The 26,596-nt window shown below is 45.0% G+C and overlaps 1 protein-coding gene across 11 annotated transcripts in view; it reads left to right on the forward strand.

Annotated features, from left to right (window-relative positions):
- Patronin (calmodulin-regulated spectrin-associated protein patronin) overlaps positions 1-25,189 on the forward strand; it is a 62,058-nt gene extending 36,869 nt beyond the window's left edge. For 4 of the 11 annotated variants that reach the window (XM_011153899.3, XM_019844949.2, XM_019844950.2 and 1 more), the window contains 24 exons: positions 3,078-3,293; positions 3,949-4,403; positions 4,532-4,647; positions 5,413-5,523; positions 7,127-7,208; positions 7,286-7,505; positions 7,667-8,189; positions 8,467-8,633; positions 10,349-10,525; positions 11,872-12,005; positions 12,166-12,319; positions 12,496-12,694; positions 12,894-13,126; positions 14,141-14,315; positions 14,491-14,771; positions 15,138-15,434; positions 15,523-15,759; positions 15,908-16,085; positions 16,811-16,930; positions 17,590-17,685; positions 18,316-18,414; positions 20,222-20,416; positions 20,745-21,027; positions 21,378-25,189. In XM_011153899.3, coding sequence (XP_011152201.1) covers positions 3,078-3,293; positions 3,949-4,403; positions 4,532-4,647; positions 5,413-5,523; positions 7,127-7,208; positions 7,286-7,505; positions 7,667-8,189; positions 8,467-8,633; positions 10,349-10,525; positions 11,872-12,005; positions 12,166-12,319; positions 12,496-12,694; positions 12,894-13,126; positions 14,141-14,315; positions 14,491-14,771; positions 15,138-15,434; positions 15,523-15,759; positions 15,908-16,085; positions 16,811-16,930; positions 17,590-17,685; positions 18,316-18,414; positions 20,222-20,416; positions 20,745-21,027; positions 21,378-21,522 — 4,893 coding nt within the window. In that variant the 3' untranslated portion in view covers positions 21,523-25,189. The remainder of the gene's footprint in view (positions 1-3,077; positions 3,294-3,948; positions 4,404-4,531; positions 4,648-5,412; positions 5,524-7,126; positions 7,209-7,285; positions 7,506-7,666; positions 8,190-8,466; positions 8,634-10,348; positions 10,526-11,871; positions 12,006-12,165; positions 12,320-12,495; positions 12,695-12,893; positions 13,127-14,140; positions 14,316-14,490; positions 14,772-15,137; positions 15,435-15,522; positions 15,760-15,907; positions 16,086-16,810; positions 16,931-17,589; positions 17,686-18,315; positions 18,415-20,221; positions 20,417-20,744; positions 21,028-21,377) is intronic. The other 7 variants (XM_019844952.2, XM_019844953.2, XM_019844954.2 and 4 more) reach the window with 7 other exon arrangements.
- Positions 25,190-26,596: the final 1,407 nt, after the last annotated feature.

Consider the following 26,596-nt stretch of genomic DNA (forward strand, 5'->3'; position numbering starts at 1 on the left):
TGCTTCTTTTCACTCTCGTTGAATTATTGCGACGGGAGAGCTCGCCACTCTTTGTCGTGAGACGAATGAATTTTTCCTCGCGGAAAGTCTCCGCCAGTTTCCGCCGGCTCGCGGATGCTGTCCCGACGTATTCTCTTTTGTGGTACACGTCGTTTATTCCGCGACCGGAGAAAACTGGTCTCGACGACGTTCGTGAAAGGCGGCACGGCGCGCGAAGTTACGCCGATGCGTCTCCATCGCGCGGCGAGTAGATGCTAATAATACTTGGCGAGAGAACACAATATCGCGCGCCCCGAACCCCGATGAGAAGGAATGAAAGTCGTGTGTTTTGGGAAAATCGCGGGAAATCTATGAGAAAATGCGATTGAGAGTCCATTGCGAAACGACGGGGAAACTTTACGGAAACCGGGAGCTCTTACGCCTCGCTATGTGTATTGTACGCTGCGTGAATCTGCGCAACGCGTGTAAATATTTGATGCGAGCAAAAGTGGGCTTTCCGCATTTCTCGCGTTACGTCATATAATTTCGACGTTGTCGGCGTCGTCGTCGCTGCGGATCTAATTAAAGTAATCGCATTATTGACCGGCCACTGTTACACGATCCTTCGTCGCGAGTCGTCAGTGAATCGCGAGATCAGCTCGCGTGCGCTCTTTTTCTCTTTCTCTCACGAACGCGTCGATATAGGATTCCGTTAAAATCCATGTCTCTGGAAAATATGGGTCGACGCGAAGTGGGGAAGCTCTTCGGATATTCTCGCAGAGTAAGTGTTGCGATGACTCATGAAAGGTGCAACATGGAAAGTTTTCTTTGCCGCGTGACATGCGAGGATTGCATCAAAATACCGGCCGTATTTTGATGTAAAAACACGTACCTTTGACGGATACGGGGTGGCTCTCGGGTATTCCGAGTAAGGGAAATGAAGCGAGGAGGAGAATATTCGACAGAGAGAAAGAGAGAAAAAAAGAAATAGATTCGCCTTTTTCGTTTCTTTTTTTTTTCCTCTTCCTCATTACGTGATAGCATCGCACTCTTCTGTCCCTCCGTATATTTAGAAGAGAAGATCCATGCTCTTGCGAAAGCTCGCGAAATAGTCTCGAAAGTCTAGGCGGTGCCTAATGCTCGCAGGAAAGAACTTTGTTCCTTCTTCACGCGTGTGTGCTCGCGGGAGTCAAAGTTAGAAAAAGATTTTCGCGCGATCCGCGCGCGAAATCCCCCCTCTCGTCTCAAAAAAAGCCTCCTCGTCATCGTGTAACGATTCCCCCTCGAAGGAGAGCCTGTGATGTACGTGCACGCGAGATGAGGGAGTTCAAACCCGCTCATGAAATAAAGACGAGGAAAAAGCACTGTTGCAGACGTGGATTTTACACGGCCTCAATTTACGGGTTATTAATATTAAACAAGTTGGAAAACCTTTCACGAACGAATGGGAGGTTTGTATAAATAACAACGCTCATACCCGAGATGGTACGTTTTCCACACACGTACACATACATAGGCGCGCGCAACGACATGACTAACGATCATCGACACGTGTGCATTTGCCTCTTATCGTTTCTCTCTTTCTTTCCTTTTTTCGCGCACCTACCCACGCGTAATTATATTTATTAGACCATCGCTGCACCGGCAATCCCGCCGCTTACTATCTTTCAATTATCTCTACCTCGCATATCTCTCTCTCTCTCTCTCTCTCCCCCCTCCCTCCCTCCCTCCCTCCCTGTCGTTCGCCCGATAACTCCTCGGAAGAAAGAAAAAAAACGGACTTTTAGAGATCCTACCGGTCGATACTTCGCCCACATCGCAATCCTTCGCGCAAAACTCGCCGAGGAGAATGTTCCCCGGAGGCTTGCGTCGCACACTTGGAGCAGCTCGCGTCGGGGGGGAGGGGAAGGGAAACGACGCGATCTTCGCTGAGAAAGGTGCTGTCGCGAGGTTCAAGCCCATACGAAGGAGAAGGGGGAAGGAAGGAATCTAATTACGAAGTAGTTTTGACATGGAAAATTAATGGATCTCCTGGTCCGGCAGGAGAGCCTCGGCAGGGCAAGGAGAGGAAGGAAAGACAGAGCGAACGAAGAAGGCCGGAGTCATATTTTTTAATTGTTCCGCTAACGATTGTTCCCGGCGCCAAGTTTCGCCGTGCATCGAACACTTCCGCGCCGCGTGGCACAATAGTCTTGATTTCCTGGGCGTTATTAAAGCTTGCTTATTGTGCTCGCCGTGCCGCCACGAGAACGAGAGCGGGGCATTGCTGCGGAATCGATAGTCCCTCCCCTCATTCTGGTCTGTAGCGCCGGTTTCTTCGTCGCCGGTTCTCCTCGCACAATGTGCCACTTCAACCGAAAGCGGGCGGCCTTTTGAGTTCGTGCCTGTTAGCTTGTTCGTGAGATTAGACGAGGTCGCCTGCTTGTTCGTAACGTTGTCCGTGATTTGTCGTGTTCTCCGTCGTCATGTGGTCCGTCGAGGGAGATCGGTTTTGCCTGGGATTTTTCTTCGCACGAGAGAAACGAGAACACACTTCGATCAATCTCAAGCGTGTGATTCAAAACAAGATACCCGGCTCAAGTACGGTTGTTTGACGCGGAAGTTGCGCGAATCGTATTTCGCGATCGTTCGCTTCCAGCTTTCGTCTGATCGCGGCTGCCTTGCAGAGAGAGAGAAGCCTTGCAGGAAGTGTCGCATATAATAATGCGTGCGGTAATATTCATAGATGACCATTTCCGCGGTGGCTCGCCGCCGCTTCCCGACCTTGTCGCAGCCGTCATCGCATCGTCACCTCGGTCGGGACGAAAAGTTACTCGCTCTTCGACACGACCAATCGACACGAAGTGGCCGTGCCGAAAAAACGAGCAAGACATGATTGTGAAAGCAAGGTCGCTTCCGCCGAACGCGATCATCTGTGGCGCTCTCACTTCGCTCGGCTCTTTAGAAAGGAAAATCACTCCGTTAATTGCGTAAAATTATTCAGGCGTGAGAATAATGATTTCTCCTCTTCTCCTTCTCTTTTTGTTAATTCGAGTCGACGCGATTCGAATCGCGCGATCGTTCCTCGTCCTAACGGTGAATCTTAACGCTATTTGCAGGAGCAGGAACACCTGAAGCCGCAGATCGTCCATGCACTTTCCAACGCAGAGCTGTATTGCCTCGCATTGGCCAACATATACTCGGATCCAAATTATCACAATCAGAATCACTGCGGGATCCTGCAAGCTCTGGCCAGGAAAGGCGTCTACGTTGCGGAACAGAACAATACTCAGCTCACCGAAACGATCCTCATTCAGAATTCACCACTTAAGATGGTAAGCTCTCGTGTTGATGTGTTGAAGTAATCATTATAGTAGATGCGTGTAGTCGTCAATCTTTAGATTCTTGGAAATATTATTTTTCAAAGCATTAATACGCGCACTCTCTCGGTGTATGATTGAAACTTACTCCATTGAGAACATTTTTTATTACGTTATTACACATTCTGTATTTCATTCTTTATTAAGGTAAGGCAATAATTGTTACCCCTTAAATACCTTGCCATTGAAATATACTGCTATTGAAATTTCTTCAATGAAATAAGGTCAGGGAGAAAGAGAGATAGGGAAAGAGGGGGGAGGGGGAGGGAGGGAGGGAGGGAGGGAGGGAGGGAGGGAGGGAGGGAGGGAGAGAGAGAGAGAGAGAGAGAGAGAGAGAGAGAGAGAGAGAGAGAGAGAGAGAGAGAGAGAGAGAGAGAGAGAGAGAGAGAGAGAGAGAGAGAGAGAAATGTCACCGCTACAAGACGACTCTCTTATGTAATTTCTGTTTGATAAATTTTTCTTTTACTTTCATATTTCGTGGAGATAATAGTTATCGTTTTATTCTGTAAACTCCTTATTATGTTACCTATTATATTCATTGTTTTATACATATATTTCTTATAATATTTACAATTATTATATTTCTTATAAATGTATGTTTCCGCTACAGTCCGCGCATATGGCTGTGATAGAAGGCCTGATGGTCTTGTACGCGAAGGAGGTGGTGACGGGTGACCGAGTGGTCTCGGCGATACGACGGTTCGATCCCCAAGCCGAGGTGGACGTGCCGTCAGATCACGAGAAGGGGCTCCTGCTGTGGATCAATCACGCGTCGCACGCGCTGATCGCGAAGATCCAGACCGAGGAAGGTGCCGGCGACAAGACGCGATTGCCCGAATTACCCGCCGCCAAGGACTTCCAGTCTCTCTGCGATGGCGTCGGTCTGGCTGCCGTTGTCGCCTTCTATTGTCCCAGCGAGCTCAACTGGATAGAGATCAGGGTGTCGAAGAGACCTTCAGTGGCGGACGCGCTGCACAATCTCTCGCTGGTGCACGCGTTCTGCGTCAAATGTCTGCCCTATTCGATATTCCACATGCAACCCGAGGATGTCACGTACATGAGAGGGTAGGTTATCCTAATTAAAATCAAGAGAGATCCTCTCCGAATCCCTAATTGAGTTGTTCTGTCATATTGATCGAATGTATTATCCCGGCTAAACCAACGCTAACTTCCTCCGTCCTAACGATTTTCAGGTCCATGAAACAGAACTTGGTCGTTTTCTTGGCGGATATGTACAACGTTTTGGAGATCCACCCGGCGAAATGCGTGCGTTATCCGGGGGAGGAGCGGGCGATGCAATACTTAGATGGTACGTAGACGCGTTTTTCCGCCGAGAACGAGAGTCTATCGATTCGTGTGCGGATTCTGTGCGACGATACGTGGCACCTCGAGCTGTATTTTTTTATGAGAGCAAAAGAGTGAGAGAAAGAGGGAGAGAGAAAGGAGTCGTAAAATTTGGTGATGGTTAAATGTGATTGGTGGAGGCTGCCATATACACTGTATTGGACTTATACCTGTTCTATGATTTATTTTCTTATACTTTCTTCCATGAGATTCTCTCTCCGTCGCTGTCGCAGGCAACGCGGACATCGAAACGTCCATCTTTTTTACTCGCCAATGGAATCGATCGAACAGCCTTGATGAAACGTCGCGGATCGTGAAAGACAGTAGTCAGACAGTCAGTCAGTCGACGAGAGGAACGTTGCCTGCGATCGCGATGGTGTCACGCTTCTTATCAGTGTCGATATACACACTCGATCCAAGCCTCTCGATCCGGATCCCCTTCCGTGCAGCGACTAATTACATTGTCTCTGTTTGATGATGATGATGATGATGATGATGATACGAATTGGCCGTTGTTGCGAGCGCGCCGCTATGAAAAAGCGCAAAGTGATATGTACCAGCCAACGAACTACCACCTCCACACGCAGCACTTAATCTACAACTGTAATATTTCTCCATATATTTCTATGGCGTAACCTTCTTGACGCTTGACAACAACGCTATCCTCGCCTTCTTCTTTCGCCAACTTCCGGTTGCCCATGAACCGATACCGGCGCGGCGACGGGTGCAGCCTGCCCGCGCAATAGTCATGGCGTAGCTCATAAGAGAAGTCTGCCACAGTCTATAGCTCCGATACCTGATCTGAGAAGCAACCTCTCCGTATCCGCGCCAGGCTTCACAGGTACCCACACGTTACGTCACACAAAAAGCAAACTCATGAACTCTCTACTACTAAGGTGGTCCACGCCCTTTCGTGAGTTTGGCGTTTCTCGCGGACTGTCGTTGCCGTCTTTTTCTTTTTCCCGTGAATGTTTTGCCTTTTTATTTAGAGTGAGATCTCGAAGGGATTAAGGATCTCCCTTTGTCTTTTTGCCGCGCGTAATCCTCGTCGTGCGTGTAGGTGTCGGACTAGGTCAGCCACGTTTAAGTGCGACGAAGCTTAGTTGAACATAATAAAATAGAGTACAACGCCGCGATTAAAACGCCCTTAATATTCACGTTGTATCCTCGCGACTAACTATTTCGTATACACATAGTGCTCGATTAAATTTTTCGACCTTAGTATCATAGCCGTATCATACCAGTGACGGTATTTTAGTTATCGACATTCTAGAAATAGGACAGTTAAAACGATCAGGCGTGCAAGTATGTAAATGACGAAGTTGTAGCCACATATGTATTTTTATAGTTTTCAAATTGTACAGTACTTTCTTGAGCTAGAACGTATCTCTCGATAAGCTCCCGATGTAGGGACGAAAAGTGGACAGTGTACTTGATTTTTTTCTCGGTAACGTGCGTGCGTGTTGTGCGTTCGATGAACATGACCCCACTGGACTAATCTCTTAGCGGAGCGCGTGAATTGTGAGGAGAGCACTGCTTATTACTGATCACATATTGTTTGCATTTCATCCGATCATCATCGCGAGAGCATAGAGCAAATATATCCTCCTTCCTGAGAACGGACCTGCATGCGAGTCGCGCATTTTTTGCGCGACACGGTCATCGATTGCCGCTTGCATTGGACATTGGCTTCATGTTATGTTACTTTTGCATGCGATTTAGATCATTGTGCCGTCCATGGTAACTCACGGTGCAACGAAAGAGAGGGAGAGAGTGAGAGTGAGAGTGCGGAAGAAAGAAAGAGAGAAAGAAAGATGGAAACCTCGTCGTTCATCAAGATCCACCCCACGTTTAGTTAGTACGATTGTTTTGCAACGTGTGTTCATATTTATATTATTTTGGTGTGGTACGTTCGGTTTATGGGTTCATCACTTCATGTCGAACTGTTTCATTTTCGTGTTATGTTGATTTTCAGATTTGTCTGACACTCTACGACGAGAATTAAAAGTGCCTATAGACACGTTAGTTTTGTGTACAGTCTGACTTCAGTGTGTAACTCTGTACGATGTTTTTTCTGTCGAAGCGAGATCTTTTTCGTTCGTAATGTTTCGACCTCCAGAACATGCACACGTTGAAATCCCTGTGCGTTATATCTATGTAACGGCTTGTTCTTTATTTCGTAACTTTCATCTACTATAATGCATCTACTTTGCTGACAGTACGAAATAGTCCATGGGAATTTCACGTTGTGCTCTCGAGCGGCCCGTTAACGTAAGCTTCGTTATTTTAATGTAACATGTAAAAGTGTAAGAATTTATTATTTGTTTGAGCGCATCCCTTTGCAATTCCTCGTTGGATATAGTTTGAGTGACGAATGAACTTTTTTCGAATCGAGCGGGAATGCGAAGAGCGGACTCTATTCATCGTGAAATAATTTCTTCTAGTTGCCAAGTCAGCCCCGAGCGCCACTGTGAAGAAATCGCAATCTTTACAACAAACTACCGAGAGTCGTCCTTACGACGACAGGTACTACATACTATAATTTACATATAGAAATGCTAATGAACTGTTGCCACTCGACTTACTCCAATTTGCGTCAACAGGCGCGCAGGTAGCGAGGAGAGTTTCGTGGTGCATCGTGGCAAAGGCGTACCCACCCTGAGCTCCGTGGCCGACGAGAAGTCCGCAGCTAGAGCTGAAGCCGCTGGTCGGCCGAGTAACTGGGAAGAACAACGACGAAGCTCATACGCTGGCCGTCGGTCCAGACGAAACAGCATCACGGATGATTCTCAGCTTACCATTGAGAACTTTGGCGGGTCTCAGGTACGTGATGCACGACGAGCGACCGACGCGCGCCCTGTTGCTCGTCTCGCTCGTCGTCGCGCGAGAGAGACAAGCGAGAGAGAGAGAGAGAGAGGATAGAGTGTCCAGAGAGAAAAAGAGGAAAGACAAGCGATCATGATCGAGTGATTTCTTTTATCCAGGATAATTTACACAATTTTGGTAGAAATCCGGATAAAGAGGTAGGGGCGCACATCGGCAAGCGAAGCACCACCGAGCCGACGTTACCCGCACGATCCAGCGTCCAGGACGTATACGGCAGCGGCGTGCAGCATATACTGTCGGACAACGGTTATGGGGTGGGCGAGGAACCGTCGAGATTGCGACGGCAGGCGTCCAACTCCAGTCTGGATAACGTCGCTCTCAGGCAGATCTTACATTCCAGCGAGAACGACGGCGCGGAAGGCGGCGGCGAGGCGATGGCGAAAATGGCCAGTTTTGCGAATCTGAGTAGGCAGAGTTCAGAGAAAGGGATCAATTTCACATACACGGAGCAGGAGCGAGAGGACACAATCGCTAAGCCGAGTCTCACAATGAAGAAGCACGGCCAGAGCAACGGCAACGGAAACGGTGAGAAGAAAACGACGTTCGCCACACTGCCCAACACGACCACGTGGCAGCAGCAGAGCAGCCAGCAGTCGCAACAGATGGAGCAACATTCTGCTGGTGAGCTTTGTCACATCTTCTATATATTCAAGTGGTTTCTTACTGTCCGTTTAGATTTTCAGACTTTTATCTGCCGTTGTCTAAATGGATAGTGAGAAGCTATCTTTAGACGGTATGAATACAACAAAGTGAATTTTTCAAGCGTAAACTCGCTTGAAGTTCAATAGATGATGCCAAGGATTGCTCGTCAATTGGCCTATGTTACTCTATTTCACTGTTCCATGTCATATTCGCCATTATTTTGTCAAAGTTTTGAAGACGTTTCCTGTGATGATAGATGAGAACGGCGGTAATACGGTAATGGCCTCGCAGCTGAATAATATACGGCTCAAGCTGGAGGAGAAACGACGGCACATAGAGAATGAGAAGCGACGAATGGAAGTGGTGATGTCGAAGCAACGGCAGAAGGTGGGCAAAGCGGCGTTCCTGCAAGCGGTCACGAAGGTAAAACATGGGGTCATTCTGATCGTAATTTCGACGGACTGTGTAATACACACTCACTCACTTTTGAGCATCATTGTCGTTATCGATTCGATCATCCAATTCTACCACTCATTCATTGTATACACTATCATCGTCATGGTCAGAACTTGAATGGTTTGTTTCTTTGATAAAACGACATATAACACGAGATCGCGGAATCGCGTTCAATTCGGCGCAATCGCGGGTTATTGAGTGTATGTCATCGAAACACAACATTAAGATCTGCCATGTTACGTAACAGCTACTTTCCGAATCTAGGCACGGGTGTTTAGTATAGAGAGCGATATGTAACTCTACTACTCTGTCTCTGAGAAAAAGTATAAAGAGTTTCTTTTTCTTCCGCCTTTTGTTTATATTTTTCATGTTGTACATCGTTTGTTGTGTGGCAGATTATACGCTAGGGATCGTTTGATATCGCTTGTACAAGATGTAAAAACGTTTGGTTTGAAACTGTAGTCTCTCATCCGCAAAGTAGATGTGAAATGTACGATTGCTCATCTCTCTCAGATGATCGAATTTCATTTGTTACTCTCATTTCTCTGGTATCATTGTTATCCTGGAATATTCGAGGTAGATTTCCATTCGATCGCTTTGGTTGTATATAACGCAGGATATAATCTCCTCTTTGTTTGCGCCGTAAATGATTTTGGTTGCCAGCCATGTTGTCCTAACACAATTCTCTTTCTGACATTTCAGCTATACTTGGTGGTAAGCGCATGCTGATGCACTAAATTTCTGTATTGCAGGGTTGAACATTTCTATTTGAATTACATTTTCTGCTCGAGCAGAAATTGTCAGTTTGTCGAATAAGTAGTTTGAACTTAGCGGTTGGCAAATTTAATTTAGCGGTTGTCTCCTTAATTAAAAATAATATCAATATCTTGGAACTGGAGCAACTGAGATGTCATTGGACACTAACACATGCAAAAGAATACACATATTTCTCTTCACATATTTTTGTTTTCTTACGTTACAAGAAAGAAAAAAATGCGATTTCATCCTCAATTTTTTTATTTTGATATCCGTTTTAGTTCCAAAATATTGATAGAGTCGTGAATGCAATCAGTGTTGAGGAGGAGTAGATAGGTTCATCCTGATCAGAGCACTGCATGCTGTTTCATAAACGAATAATACATTTTAGTTTTTCTTTTCCGACTCTAGGAAAACAAAAAGTTGTCATATATATATATATATATATATATATATATATATACAATGTGAAAAGACGATTTCAAGATCAAAAGGAAAGATTTCGTGTGCAATGTATTTAGTGACATATCGATCGCGTAATCAACATATCATCATCACTCTTTCGTTAGTTTTTAGTTAGCTTTTGCGTTACGATAATTGCATAAGATGTAACATCTCAAAACGAGAGATACGTATGTATTTTACTTTAATTTCGCCCTCCATGCACATTGCAATTGATTCCTATACACTTTCGCAATTCCGTTTAAAGAATCAATAGCAAAATAGCGAGTGAACATTATGTATTTGTTAGTTTAAGTCGTTGCTCAATTAAACATGGCTCTTGCGAGCCACTCTCTCTCTGGATGGGCTTTGCGCTTGAGTGTAACTTGAACTTTGGCCGTGGGAAGACATTCGACTGTGGTGTTTGGTGATTTGGTGGCGGACTCTGAGTACTTAACAAGGCACGCTGGTTGGGCTGGTTGCAGGGTAAGGTTAAATCTCCCTCTTCGTCAACGTCCGGGGGGGACAGTCCGGCCGAGATCGGTCCCCCCACTCCTGTAACCTCCGGATCTTCCGGGGAGACCCCGACGAGCGTTTCCGAGGCGTCCTCTGTACCCCAACAACCCCCTCAAGAAAAACCACAGAGACCCTTCTCGCTCAAGGTACGATATCACGCTCGCAGCACAAGCGATTTCCGTAGACAGAGAGAAATTCGCTCTTTAATGAGACTAATTACCTTTAATATTCTCTAGAGAATTATTACACGCGCTTATGAATGGCTTTCGAACGTCGATTAAATCCTTTTCTTTTACTTTTTTTTTTTCTTCCTTATTTTCCGTCTATGCTGCGCTCACGTAGCGAGAGGAAGACGAAGCGTGTCGAAGCAATTATTTTTACCTCTTGATGTTTAGACGTTCCGAGACGCGCAAAAGCGATGCTACGAAGTGTATACGGCCGCTTTATATATATACATATATTTATCACTTTTTATGTAGAAATATATTACCCTCGATAACGGATGATTATTCTGCTTCTTGACGCTTCTTTTACACTGTAGAGGAAAACGAAACCTTATCGATGCGAATAATTTATTCTATATAATGACGTCGGTGCACATTTCACTTGAGCATTCCCTAATACGATGCCCCCCGGCATGCATGGTACGATACTAAACACTCCCTGGAAAAGAGTAGCGTGTGTTTATTGGCATCGGGCAATTGGTCTTACTTGAACTCACCTGAAGACTCAGACTTTCACACGATAACTTTTTCATCCACTAACAGGAAAGACTTTACACTTCTTAACATGTACATATACATATATATAAATATACACGTATATCTGCTATATATCGCCTTAACGAACGTGCAATTAGTAGTTTGACTGATTGACTAAGATTTAATTTCGCTCTCTCAATTAGCAGACTGTCGTATTTCTTTAGCGGGCGGATCATTTGAATTCGACACGTGTAATTAGCGTGCGCCGCGGCTCGTACTTACACCTCGGTGAGAACTCGGAGGAATTCGAGAAGCGGGCCTTGACATTGTTCCCGGTTACATAAGATATTGATCAAACAGACGGATAAATGTCCTATCTATAGATTCGTGTCACCAAGTTTCCGGCCATAACTGGATCAAACGTTAATCCATTGTTGTCTCCGCGGCTTGTCAATTATTTCAGATATACGACGGACTGAATCGACCTCTCTCGCGCGATGTTCTACTCGTACTTACCTCCGGTAAATGTATTCGTGTGGCGTTGTTGATCATAACGGAGAACGTCCGGTTTATTGCAGGCGCATATAAAATTGCGAGTGCGAATCGGCGAACAAGCTCCGTTTATGTTAAGAGAAAAAGAAAAAAAGATGACAGAGATACGCAAAGAACAGCAAGCCGTGCTCGTCTCCGTTATACCCGCGGCATTGCACACACGCGAGTGTATCTTACGCACATTTATAGCACCGTAATCTCTTTCTGAGGCATTCCGTTTTCTTTGATAACGAATATAGGAAATTAGCGAGGATGTGCGGGATGTCGAGCACAAGTGGCTGGAGCACGACGGCAATGCGCCATTCATCGAAACCAGACGCACGCCGGACATCGAGAACATGGATCCCGAACAGTATCGTCAATCCATAACGCAGTTAGTATTTGTTTCCGTGCTTGTAAAAATGACGAGAGATAAATATGCACGCACATCGCATATATCGCGCGTGACATATCGGCGTTCTCGTAAATCTCACGTTCGCGTCGACGACGTCCCGTGTGTCACGCGTGCGTTCATGAAATGTCGCTTGTTGCAGGATGAACAATAGCCTGAGCGAGATTCAAGCGGACATACAGCGCCTGACGAACCAGCAGAATCAGATCCAGCAGCAGCACCTCATGTCGCAGCATCAGAAGCAAATGCAGCAACAGCTTCAGCAACTGCAGAGTCTCAGCCAGCAACATATGCAAGTGCGTACTTTGTCTCATAAATGTCCCAAGAGGGATATATATATATATATATATATCTCTCTCTCTCTCTCTCTCTCTCTCTCTCTCTCTCTCTCTCTCTCTGTCTGTATCCTCAGTTTCCCGTCCAGTCGGTCGCATATTGTCGATTATTTTTCTGATTTTTATTCTTACGGCAGAGTTACGGAATGCCGCCGATGAATCCGTTGACGCCCAGACTGCAGGATCCCCAGCAGTCGCAGTTCTATTTGCACGATCAACCGCAAATACAGAGGAGAATGTGGGGTCAGCCGCCACCCGCCCAGAGCTTGGCCAATGAGATGGCTGTGGTCGGCTATCAGCAATCCATGGACTCCCGATTTAGCCCCCAACCTGCTGGTGAGTCATCGCTCAGTTGTTGTTTAGGGGAAATAATCAGCGGTGTGGATGATTAATTTCTTGTTGACAGGACAGCTCGCATCCGAATGGAAATTAATACTTATTGATACCCTCGTTGATACACTCTCGTCTGATAGAAATTGAAAATTCTGAGACGGGAAGCGCGCGCACAATAAGTAAATCTTATCCTTCTCCCCAGCTTACCAGCAGGACATGCGTATGTACGCGGATCCCACGAGAACCTGGGCGGCGCCGCATCCAACGCAAAAGGGGTTCGTACTGCATGACACTCAGGAACCGAGGTACCTCAATGGTGGCGATCATAGTCTGTGTAATAATCAAATGAGCCACCCCGGCCCCACGTATCCAGCGTCTTCGTCTCTTTTTAACCAAACGCAAGCCTCATCCGCTAGTCCACAGCATCGTAACGCCGTAAGTGTCTCCCTCCTTAAACAAGACCACGGTTTTCTCACATCTACAAACTTTCCTCTCCTTCTTTGCGTATCAGGTGCACGTAGGAGGTGCCGTACGTTGCAGTTTACGAGAGTTCGGCGGTGCGCGATACAAGAATTGATTTCGCACCGCCGTCCGTCGTTGCTTCGCGTCTCGTGTCTCGTCATGCTTCTATTTATATTTATATAAACAGCTTCTCCCTATACAATACGCACGCACGTGACAGCATCGCTTCATTGCGAAAGATAGAAGAACGACGACGGGCCGGCACATCGGGCTCGCTGCTGCACCCAGCAAGCGGTGGCGGTGTAGCGCGCTGTTGGTGTGTGAATAAGGAGGAGCGCGTGTACGGCTGTGAGTGCTCGCGATGTGTGTGCGCTGGTCATCAATTCAATTTGGTCACTTCAGTACGAAGGATCGGCCCGTACGTGCGGCTGACGTGCTTGTGTGTATTGTACGCGGGAACCAGTTGGTGATGTAATGCACGTTTATAGACGCACGTTCTTGACACCCAACATGGCAGATGCTGCCCACACCGGCCAGGACAGGCATTCACGCTCCGCGGCTCGATTTTTACCTGGAACCGTTCCCGTGTGATTTGTGAATTTAAATAAAATGTATTTCTTTAGCTCGTCGTCCTCCTCATCATCGTCGTCGTTTGTCGTAACGTCGCGCGTTTGCTTCAATGAGGTTCGTCTTGAAACTTTGTGTTTTAGCATCGGTGCTCGTTCGCGATTGAAGTGCGGTTCTGCTTTTAATGAGTACGCGCGCGAATAAAGAATCGTGAGATTCTAATAGGTAGAGTAGTGTCGCAATGTTCTCAGTGACGATGTTTCCAGTGATTTCCGTGCCACACATGGATTTGTCGCCAATTAGGATATCAGTTAACAGAGAGAGAGAGAGAGAGAGAGAGAGAGAGAGAGAGAGAGAGAGAGAGAGAGAGAGAGATGTCTGATGTCTGCATCTTATAACGAATATATTTCGTCGTTTCAGGTTCATCGAATAAGTCAGTTAATTAGCGAAAGTCCCGAACCCAAGAGATCAACCGTACATCACATCCCGATTTCATGTGAGAGTCCGACGGAGAAGAGACAGGTTACAGCCTTGCACACTCCGGTACCGGCTCCGCCCGCCGACGACATGAAGCCTCAGAATATATCCTTTATCGGTAAATACGCATCAAGTTGCGAGATATTCTTGCGACTTGATTTCTTCTCTCACAATGTCTAGGAAATTAACGCTTGAAGTAATTAAATTTTACATAACGAGCTGTTCTCTTCTCACTCTGCGCGTCGATCCAACAGAAAATTTCTCTCTTGACAAATTTTTTCTTTAATTTAAAGGCAACGATGACGACATCGCGCAAGGCATTCGGGGCTTGAACATCACGTCGGGCAGTCGCACGTACAGAATACCATCGCCGACCAGACCCACAATATCGCAGAATTCCTTCCAACCTCATCCGTCGCTGAGAGAGGCAGCTTCGTCGCGCTCGGCTACTCCAGACGTTACACCTCTCGATCCCACGGACGCGGGCGAGAAAGGGTTCTACATATCCTTCGACAATGACACCCCCAAGAAGCCGAAGCCGACTCTCAGAGTAAAGAGATCGTCTCCCAAGAAAGTGAGCAACATAAAAGCACTTTTCTGTTGTCTTTATCATAAAAAGAAAACTTTCCCAGAATCTATCAAGTCACGGACGCGTGTCGGGATATTTTCGACATAACTCTCGTTGCTGACATACGTCGGAGATGTTTCGACACATTCGTTACCAATTGCGTATTTACAACACAATCTTTTTTTCGTGTAAGGTATTGAAGTATACATATTGAAATATACATGAAATTGTCAACTGTTTACGTTATATAGCAAACAGTAAATATTCGCGCTCTAAAGTATTATGACAAAGTATTACCACAAAGAGTTAATTTAACGTAACAGAAATGTGTCACGCATTGTTTCTAATAATAGCGAGTTGTAATTCTCACAGGAACGGAGTGTATCGTCGTATATCGAGCACGAGGACTTTACGATGCGGCCCGAATCGCCTCCCGCTAGCGCAATCGAGAGGCAGAAACAGATGGAAGCTCAGCGAGAGTTAGAACGGGAACGATTGCGGCAAGCTGAGGAGAGGGAACATCAGAGGCAAGAGATGAGGGACAGGGAGCTGAAGCGGGAGATGGAAAGGGAACGACAGAGAGAGAAACAACGTGACAGCAGTGCGGAAGGCCGACATAGCTCCGGGGTTGGTCTGGTGATTGGCAACCAGCTTACGAATCCTGATCCGGTATGTGTTATGATCATGTTGACTCTTTGCACATTTATAGTGTAGCTTCTTCAAGCAAGCTGTTTTAACTGAACTTTTTTTTTTGTAGAATTCTATGGACGAGATGGAAAAGAAAAAGGAGAGGATAATGCTGCTGTCGCTGCAGAGAAGACAGAGGCAGGAGGAAATGAAGGAACGAAAGGAAGCCGAGGCCCAAGCGCACAGGGAACAGGAGAAACTTAAAGCGGAGGAGAGAGCACGAAAGAAAGAGGAGGAACGACAGAGAAGAGCCGCTATCTTGGAGCATCATAAAGTGAAGAAGGCGATAGAGGAAGCGGAGAGAGAAGTAAGTATATTTTGAAAAGAGGGATTTCTATACGCACGAAAATAAATAAATATTTTCCAGTGGATGTGGTCGGAACAGAGATACAAGTTTGTCGTGCGTATATTTGAAACGTTTTTATTTTCGAATTAACACACAATTCTGATTACAGGGTAAGGTAATTGATAAGGAGCTCCTAAATGCAATAAATCCAGCGAAATTACGTAACAAGACTGCAACCGCTCGTCCACGGCCGAAAACGATTCACGGCGACGCTGGCGCAGTGTTGGATTCTGGGGCTCTCACACCTAGTCGTGGAAAGAAGGGTTCTTCTTCCAACTTAAGTACAGGTTAGTCTGCTGTAGTAAATCTCACACACTCGCAGCAATCGAATAACCTATTACGACGACCGATGCTTCTTGGGGATTGGACTAGAAATAGATAGGAGTCTCGTACAGACTCGAGTGTTCGCAAGGTCGATGCAGTTTTACCAAAAGTAGCAGCAGAATAGACAAAAGTGTTGCTTTCGTTCATTGAGATTGTTAATCTCTTCGAGTTAATCCCCAGAAACATGGATGTCTATTGTTGTGCCACAAGCGTATTTCCCTCGTTGTAATGATCTAATAGCAACAGTCTCCTCGATGTTGTACTTGTGATTTTGCATTTATACTTTGCATGGCGAAGATTTTTACGATCAGAGCCGTTTCCCCTCACTATCTTTCTGTCTCTTTCTCTCTTTCTCGTAATCTCTTAGTGACGTCACTCTCGCTGTGTATTAATTATTTTTATTATTTTTTTTCGTTTTTAATTGGTTTTAATTTATTTCGTTGATGAGTCCTCACCCAACCACATGTTCACGAGCTCCAGATTTTCTCGTCTATGCTAGTTTAGTCTACGTCGCGTCGAGAACCGTATCGTGCGAAAGATCATCTTTTAGTTGCGCACGATCCCGATCGACCGAGATTGCGATCGGGCTCGCAATCGCGCTCGCAATCGCGCCAGGACGAAAGACGCCAAACTAGAATAGCACAGAAAATACCGAGCCGATTGTTTTGCACTAACACACTTACTGTAGCGTCGCTGACCTCTCCGACGATGAGGCGAGACTACTACCGAGGTTCGCAGGATAGTCTCACTGCTGCCCATCTCGATGACCGACGTTCTGGCCCTCTTTATCGGGGCGGCAGTCTCAGGGGTACGCACCACACACACTCTCTCACTGCATTTATGTACGATACAATACACACCTGTTATAGTTTTTCTTATTTTTTTTTTCGTTTTTTTTCCTTTCTCTTTTATTAAAATTTTACACTCGGAAGTATCCGCGCGTTGAATTCGAATCCGATCGAGTTCTTTATGCGAGATGAACGAAGAAATAACTATATCTTGCAAATATAGTACGTAATTTATAATATTTATAATATATAGATACGGAAACAAATATTGCAATCGTGGAATATCAATTATACTTAAGAAAAATTGATATCCATTCGAGTCAAGTGAGTTGCTGAATCTCGTGATTCTTTCACTTTAAAGAAAAAATTTTTTCTCACGGAAACATCTTATTTCGAGGATCGTGTGTTTAATCGATGTCTATATTTGATGTCTATATTTTTCAACATTTTTTTCTCTCCCTTATGATTTATTTCGTATGCGAGAACTTCAACGCACTTCTTTACGTTCCTCAATTTGGCATGCCGTGTATCTTGTTTCTCGATGTACCGATGTTAGCGGCCGCATTTTATATCTCGATCTCTTTTTCTCCCTATATAAATATATATATTTATACGTAGAATATAAGAATGTCCTCGGAAGTGAATTGTAACCGATTGTAATTGAGGCACCGTATTTTAGTATCTTCCGTAGATTCTCCCGACGACGGTAGGGGCTCCTCGCCGTGTCGCAGCGTGAACCAGCTCGGTCGACGCGGCTCCTACAAGACCTCGAGAGGTGGGTGTTCGATGTTGCGTAAAACTAGAGACGCGGCATGCCGCATTTGCGCTATGTATTGGAACGACTGTTCGTTTCTTATCTTAAACGTTTGGCTTGACGAAAGTAGACTCGTTGCAGGATGTATCACACTGGTATGGGCAGAAGCTAATCTCTATCCGAGTATTATGATGTTGTTTGAAACATTTGATTAGCCTTTGAATTGTCCCTCTACGGGCGACTGAGCGAGGTCATGACACTTTACGGGTATGACTGTGTTCTCCTTTCGGTTTTTTCTCCCTCTTTTTTTGCGCATTTTTTTTTTCTTAATTTTTGAACTTAAGTAGCGCCTCGTAGTGGACGTCTTTCGGTTTGGAACGCAACGTTGTTCTGCACCAAAAACTGCACCGGCCACTTCAGTTCTCGATGTATCCCCTCCGCCCGGACATGGCTCGTAGTTAGACATTCTCTCGGTGTTCCGGCCTCCTCCTACTCTTTCCTACGCCTTCCCTCCGCTTTCACCATCGTCCTGTTCCTCGGTCCCTTCTCGATGATGCGTACAATTGAAAAGCATCTCTCCCCTAAATTTACTTAATCACCTTTCGTACATGGCGTTTTAAGTGTAACGAGGCATACGTTGCGTTATTGCAGATGCGCAGGAGTCTCAGCAACAGGTTAGAGGCAGGCCTAAATACCAGACTTACCAAAACTTTAAGGGGAGAAAGTCTAATTCCCTGATGAATTTGTGCGGTAAGAAGCACCACAGTGACTTGGAAATTACGTTCGATCCTCTCCCCCATTCTATATCTCGTGCAACAGTTTCAATATATATTTATATATATGTGTCCCGTGTACATATATGATATATAAATATCGTACATTTAAATGTATATTATCACCGTCCCCCGATTTTTCGTAGGCAGTATAGCACACGTATACGCGCACTTACACGCATACACATACGTAGTGGCATGGTGGCAGGCTGATGAACGCGCACAGGTGGCAGCGGTACTTATATATGTGTATATGTATATATATATATATATATATATTTATTTATTTATGAGAGAAAGCTTCTCTCATACGCACGTCGCTCACACGCATTTTTCTTTTCTTTGTCTACATTAGCAAAGTTCCACCGACGTGGCTTCTCTCTCTCTCTCTCTCTCTCTCTCTCGCTCTCTCTCTCACACACTCTCTCTCTCTCTCTCTCTCTCTCTCTCTCTCTCTCTCTCACACTCACTCACTCACTCTCATCCTCCGGACAGAGGATAATCTTGTTTTCTCTCTCCCTCTTCCCTTCTCTGTCCCTCTCTCTTGAGCTTTTACATCTCCCCGGGCGCGAGCGATGTGTCGGTCACGTGCGTATTTATGATTTGCGAACGATGGCTTCTCCGCTCTTGCCCAGCCCCCTCGGCTGTCGTCGTGGCGGAACTTTGTATTGTTATTGTCATTTCTCCCTAGGACCATACTCTCATTTTGTGCTGCTGCTCGTAGAGAAGGCTCGCGGTTGAGGCTTGTTTTGAGCTTGTTGTTGTACGGCACTGGTTGTGGGTACCGAGATGTTATCGTTTCGATCGCTGTTTCTTTCAGATTCGTTCTGCTCTCAGTGGTTCTGTGGTATCCTCCTGTTTCTCAAGTGTAACCCTCCCGTTTATAAGTCGTAATCTAGGTGTCCCGTGTTGTGCCTTTACCTTTACTTCTCCCGTCCCTCTGTCTCTTTCTCTCACCTTGGACACCCGTACGATCCCGCTCTGTCCTCCGCTCACCGTTTCTCTTTGCAGGTATCGTGGGACGGCGAGTATAGCAAATTCATTGCGAAAAAAATACGCAACAGCAAAATGTCCATGCACTCGAGACTCCGTCCTATCTCTGTGTCTCGATGTGGATGAACTTGCTATATGTCCCTTGTCTCTCCGGCGATCGAGCGTTTCATTGTCGTCGTCGTAGCGGCTCGTTCATATAGCCGCAGAGCTCGCATGTCGGACGATTAGCGAGGACTTAGCGCGTTGTCGTATTAGCGTTAATTAAAAATTTCGTCGGTTACTAGTTAGACTATCATTGTACACGTTAGAGAATCATCCTAGCGCAGTCAGCAGTTCGGCAAGCTGATAGATGCAAACTTTCTCGATCTCATTGTCGATGAAACATACTTGATTATTGTTTAATGACTATTCAATAGCAATAGCAAGGACAATGTAATTGTTCCTTTCGCGCGAAGAGACGCGAATTACAAAGACGGGCGTTCGCGGTCTCCCTCGTAATACCTGTAACACGTGACTAATCCATCTCGTATTTCCGAACGTGGTGGCTAACTATTAACGACAAACCTGGAAGGTACTCAGTATTCTCCGATTTGTTTTGAGCTTGGGTGGCAAAAGGAAGAGAGGTAAAAAAGGAAAGAAAACAGATGTGGAAAATCGGGCGAGAGTGTCTGATGATTGTTTTCGCGCGGAACTTGCGCGCGTACGTTCGTTGCGATTTTTACCTCTATATACGAAGCGTGCGTTCGCAGGGGTGAGTAGTGATCAAGACGCTATGGTGTGTCGGCATATAGATTCGGACAGCGGCCTGGGCAGATCGACACCGCCGAGACGAGCTGCCAGTCCGGGTATAGGCAGCATGAGGCACTTGACGTCACCCTCGGGTCCTGGCTCGTTACCACCTGCCTTGATGACGTCCAAGAAGAGAGTATACGACGATGGTAGCAGCGACATTAGCAGCACGCCCAGCTCGATGATGGATTACAACGGTAAGTGAGATTACCACCGCGCTATTTCTTATTAGTTATTTCGATGCTCGTCAAAGTTGAGCCACCAAAGATATGGAAACTAAATACAATTAACTTTTATACGTTTATGTTTGTTAGCTTGTTTTCATTAGCGCTTTATCGGCTATGACATGCAATTATATTATAGCATTAATTATTGGTGGCCTCCATTGGCAGCCAACGTGTTAAGTAGCGAAAGTGTCGTTTCACGAGAGAAGATTCCAGAAGATCTGTTCGGCCTTGATTTCAAAATCAAGGGCAGGCTCGAAGTGAGGAGAGAGCTGAAATTAACTGGACATTTATTTCGTAGGCCCGCGACTGTATAAACTGCCGATAGCGAAGTCGAATCGCAACATTATGCTGAACGCCGTGGAATACTGTGTCTTCCCCGGCACGGTGAACAAGGAGGCCAAGTCGAGAGTCCTGGAGGAGATCGGGAGGTCCGAGAGCAAGCACTTTCTCATCTTGTTTCGGGATGCCGGCTGCCAATTCCGCGCTCTCTATTCGTACTGCCCTGAAAGGGAGGAAGTAGCCAAGCTGTACGGTACTGGACCCAAACAAGTCATCGATAATATGTTCGACAAGTTTTTCAAGTAAGTACCTTATTCCACGGAAGCGCCTCTCCGACAGAGGATTGACCTCCCTGTGTATGTGAGAGAGTTTCATTTCAATTACAGATATTGTATATCTTTATTTTATTCATTACCACGATTTATTTATGGAACTCTAATGGACAATTGTGGAACCAATCAACCGTGTTTTGTGTAATGTTCTGCTTTTATATAATTGTATGAAATACTATGTAATAGTTACATAGAGTTGTATATAGAGAAAAAATATATTTTTATTTATATATTTATATATATAATTATACAAATATATTACATACACTCACACATATATCGCGCTCTAGTTACCAATGGCCGCCCGTTTATTGTTTCAGATACAACTCCAGCGGAAAATGCTTTTCGCAAGTGCACACGAAGCATCTGACTGTGACCATAGATGCCTTTACGATACACAACAGCCTCTGGCAAGGGAAGAAGGTGAATCTACCGAACAAGAAGGACATACCGCTCGTCATATAGTTTTACAACAAGTGGTTCACACACTTAACATTACCGCTACCGTGCCCTCTGTTGTTCATATAGTTACTATTTTAATACAGGCCCATATTAAATTAATGCGAACGTTGCGTTCTTAGTCAATTTTATAAAGACAATTGATCGGTGCTGACCCCTGTATGTAAAGAAGAGGTGCATATGCTGGCGCATCGGCGCGCGATCCCCATTCTTTCTGAAATGATCGCGCGCCGATCTCCAAGGGTTACGATGAAAGCGGGGGATGGGAGAGGGAGAGAAGGAGACGGGCAGGTGGCAGGCGTTGTTACCAAGGAAAGAGGATATTTTGTTTCTTTTTCTAACGTTTTTCCCTATTTTATTTTCATTTTCTTTTTTTCTCATCGATCGTCAGCATCAATCACTGTGTCATAAAGATTGCCGGTATCTGTAACCGTAGGAATGGTTTGTCGTCAATATTCCCAATACGCCCTTCCCCCATTTTTGCGGACTAACTCTTGACATGTAACCGCCTTGTAATTGTGTTGCGAGCGTGGCCGTTGCGACTGAGATACGCGCGTATGTTGATTTTTCCTAACTTCATTTTGTGAGCGAGAAAGAAAGAGAGAGCATGTGTTTATGTGTGTGCGTATTCTGAGTATGAATGTGTGCGTGTGCGTACATATATGTATAATGCGATCCGCACAGAGATCTTTTTCCATCCTTAGTAGGCTAGGTATCTAAATTATTAACGATTATTCTAGGAAGATTGAAACTTTTTAAAAAGCATAACGTAACATGTGAATGGTGAGGGACCATTAATTTTTTTAGACGTGTCCCGCACGCGCAAATCGCCAGCCTCCAAATCTGTTATTTTCTTTTTCTTTTTTTTATTTATCCAGCGCGTTGCGCGTGCTATTTTCCGCGCCCCATGCGCGTATCGTCGAAGAAGGAAAAGCTTTCTTTTTTTTGATATCTTCTTTTTTACCGGGGGAACGTTGTTTTTGATACTCACTTGTTACTTTTTATTGATTGAGATACGCATCGTGGTAAGATACACTCATACTCGCCGCGGCTCGAACGAACGAACGGAGTTGAATTAATGATTTCTCACGTCACAGCGCGCCACCGCGTCTTCTCTTTGCGAGAGATGAACCTTCGCGCGACGGGGTGGCGACGGGCACAAGCGAGAATTCATTTTGTAAATAAGTACGTTTGTTGCAACTGTAGCGAAGTGGGATACAAGACCAACCTTGCAGTCTATCAATTTCCTCGCAAGGTACGGCGTCAGTCTGCGTCAAGAGGAGAAAACGATACGCAGGCTGTCTTACCGAGAACGATGTGTTTTTCGTCGGCGGTTTAAGTAGTTATCATCGTGTACAGAAAGCGAATGTTCGCATATATAAGTATCGTTGCCTCGCGGAAAAAGAAAGAGAAAAAGAAGCGGGAAGATGAGGAGAAATAACGAGAAACACCAAGAGCGCATATCCAACGCTCTCCTCGGGCGCGCCTTTGAAATCGCGCTCTCTCGGTTTGTCTTGTAAGAGGAAGGTGGAAGATGGACGGCGTTGAGATTACGAGTTTTATCGACAGAATGCTTCCTGGAGCTACGTTTCTTCGAATAAAGCCCTGCTTCAATTGCGACGAATTGTCATTGATCTTTTTTCTTCATTTCGAACCATATTCCGCTTTCCTCAGAAGTCGCGAAGCAGAGTCCGGTGTACGACGTGCACGGACGAGAGTTTATATGTCGTTCGGAGGAATGTGAGAACATCGGCGGAGGAAAGGGGACATCAGTCGTGCGAGGACGCTCGACAAGTCGACATTCTGCCCGATTCTCCTCGTCGCTGTTGGTCGTGTCTCGAAGCGCGGTTCTCATCGAACGAGGCGTGTAGTCCCGATTTCTCTCCGCGAAATCCACCGGGCCAAGCGATCTAGCGGGCGGCGATCTATATGCGTGTATGCGTGTGTGCGTGTGAGTGTTTGCATATATGATGCGGATGTAATTTACTGAAGACCACTTAATTTCTTGTGCCATAAATCTTCTCGCGCGCGGCATTGGCATCGGCTACTTATCTTGTTGGAGCGGATCTCGCGGATTCTGCGACACAAAGCGCGATTTCTTCGCTCTTCTCGGTCACGACGTCGCCGCGGAAACACGATGACAAAAGAAGCTGGGGAGTAGGTGGACTTGAAGTAGATTCTTTATACGCGACGATCGGTATCCTTCGTATGATTGTTTTTTCGCCGATCTTTCGGGAGTCTCTTGTCCATGGCGACGACGAGTCGTCGACGTTATCGATCGCGACATGCTCGTGAGATCGTTTCCTCCAATCATTTTGTACACGTCTTCTTCTCGGCACGGACGAGCGTAAAAAGTGCGTGTGTAGGAACGATTATTAACGACACAATTGTTACGATACGACATATCGAATTCCAATGTTTCTCCGGCAGTAATCACGGAAACGCGCGCGCGATGTGTATGTGTGTTTTCGACTTGCTCGGGATGTCGGTCGGCTTCGCTTTATCGTGTCCCGTTGATATGTTTTGCTATTTAACGTCACGTATAACCGAGGAACTTGAGAGATTTAAACTCCGTCGATTGTTGTGTAGTAATCCAGAGAAAAGGAATACGTGTGTGTGCGTGTATGTGTATATGGTGAGTATGCGGGAGAGATTGAAAGAGAGGGACAGAGAAAAAGAGAGAAAAAAGGGCTCACTGCTCTGCATTCCCGTCTATTGTAGTAAATCTATCCAAGATAGATAATCTATGCGCGAATAGAAACGGGAAACGGTCCGACAGTTTTGACAATATCGAACGTGAGATACGCGCCATAAGGGAGGGAAGGAGAGAGAGAGAGAGAGAGAGAGAGAGAGAGAGAAAGGGGATTAAAAGAGAAAAGGAAGTACGATTCTCGAAGCGGAGTGCAAGTCGCGGTAAGTCCACGGTGACAACGTTTGAGAAGTGAATGAGAGAAAGAGAGAGAGGGAGAGGAAGGGAAAGAGCGAAAGAGAGAGAGAGAAAGAGAAAGAGAGAGAAGGAGAGGGAGAAAGGTAGATATGATTGCGGTTTAAAAAATATATATATAGTCACTAATTTTAAGAGCCAGCGAGAATTATGGCTTGTAGAGATGGGATTGATTATAAAAATTACGAGAGTAAGAGAGATCTCGATGGTGGTCGCTTACGTGCTTGATATTTATATTTTTTGAAAAATAGATATTATTAGTGAGCCGTGTGGGATGGGAAAAAATGTGGCGTGGAACAGACGCGATATAGTGATCGATGTGGGAAGGGGATGAACCAGAGATGTTAAAGAGGGAAAAGTGACACAGGAACCGAGAGACATAATTGAAAATTGCGGTATGACGTGATTCGTGCGCGCCGCAATTATAAATCGCGCTTACTAATAATAATATTAATATTAATAATAATGATAATGATAAATAATAAACGATTACCATTACGTAATGATTGCCGGTTTTTATTGTCGCGGAAATTTCAACGTTAAGGCATCAGTTCTCGAACTCTATCCGTGTGTCTCTGTAAATATTATGTTTTTATATACACGTAAACGAGACTATATACTTACTCGACGATATGTATATTTATTCAGTAACGTCACATAAGATTTGGGTCATAATTTACTGTTAGCATCTTCGCAGCAAATGTCATCAATAAAATTTAATAACCCATTTGTAATAGACTTTTATTCTTCCGCGCATGAATAATGCTTAAGGATAAAATGACCTGTTCCGCCAACAATAGCAATTAAAATTGAAAGGTATGATTAAGATAGTACGGATAAGAAATATTTTACAACAGAAATAGAAAGCTTAAATTTAATGGAAGCTGAACTAATTCTACGACGAATGTAGCGGCAGTTCGGATATACAGGGTGTCTTATAACTAATGTTGCATCTCGTGGAGACATAGAGCGGGTTAAGACAAATATAAAAGTCCCATACCGTTTTGTGAGATTCGCAATAATTATCGAGTTATTAATGATGGAAATCTGGGGAATGAGCGCGCGCCGAGACGTTATGGGAGGAGCTCAAAACTAGAACGCTGCCCAGTCGATCAAGGAACTGTTGTCGGCGCGCGGCGAGAGGAAGGATAACGCGCCGATGCTCACGTCCTTACCTCGCCGTTCCTCGTCGCACCGCCGCATCGCGTCTAAGTCTAAGCTCGCGCCGATATGGCCGCTAAATATTCGCAATTACAATTACGAGATTATTTTATGAGGTACTACAGATAGTTCATATTGAACTGTAAAGTTCAATGATCAAGAGTTGATCAAGGAAAACATCGAAAAAGAAAAAGCGACAGAGAGCGATGAGATCTACAGAGATTCTCATTGTTTTCTATCGCAATTATCGTTTCGCTGCATCGGATCCGAAAGAAATGATATCGCGTAAAGATAGAGTACGATGAGCTTTTTTCATCGTACTCTATTGTACTCTATCGTTAGGAGAATATTTAATTGTTAGAATATGATAGAATTCGCGTAGAAACTCATTGCGTGCTATCGTTTTATTCAAGTCTACACGAAGAAAAATGTTTGGTTGAATGAACTAATTTTCTGGCGAAATGAGAAAGAGAGAGAACGATTAAGAAATTTTGACTAAAAATACCAATTTTGTTTAAGTTAACCATAAACTTTGATGAATTAGACTGAGTGTTAATATTTTCAGTCGGTATTTCTCTGTATCGTTCATAGTTCATTTGCAAATTGTATCCTAATGATACAATTTGCCAAACATTTTTACTATGTATCATGAAGAAATTGTTGCGTAATCAGTGGTGTATTAACAATAGAAAAAACTCAAAGTTCTCTATCGTATAATTGCGAAAGGAGGATCATTGGTTGTCAATGGTCACCAACAATACTTGGCATAGAATTGATTCCTAGGTATAATCGCGATAGGATGCAAATTCAAGTATGTTATTTTGACACGTATGTGATTGAAGTTTTCTTTACACGTTTCTTGCCGTTTCTTGCCGTTTCTTGCTCGCGTCATTTGATACGTTAAATGATGTCTACATGAATCAAATGACACGATTCAACGAGCATCGGTATGTTGTCTTTTCTCACGCCGCGCGC

Source organism: Harpegnathos saltator, unplaced genomic scaffold, assembly GCF_003227715.2.
Source record: "Harpegnathos saltator strain DR-91 unplaced genomic scaffold, Hsal_v8.6 scaffold117, whole genome shotgun sequence".
In the NCBI taxonomy this organism is placed as follows: Eukaryota; Metazoa; Arthropoda; class Insecta; order Hymenoptera; family Formicidae; genus Harpegnathos; species Harpegnathos saltator.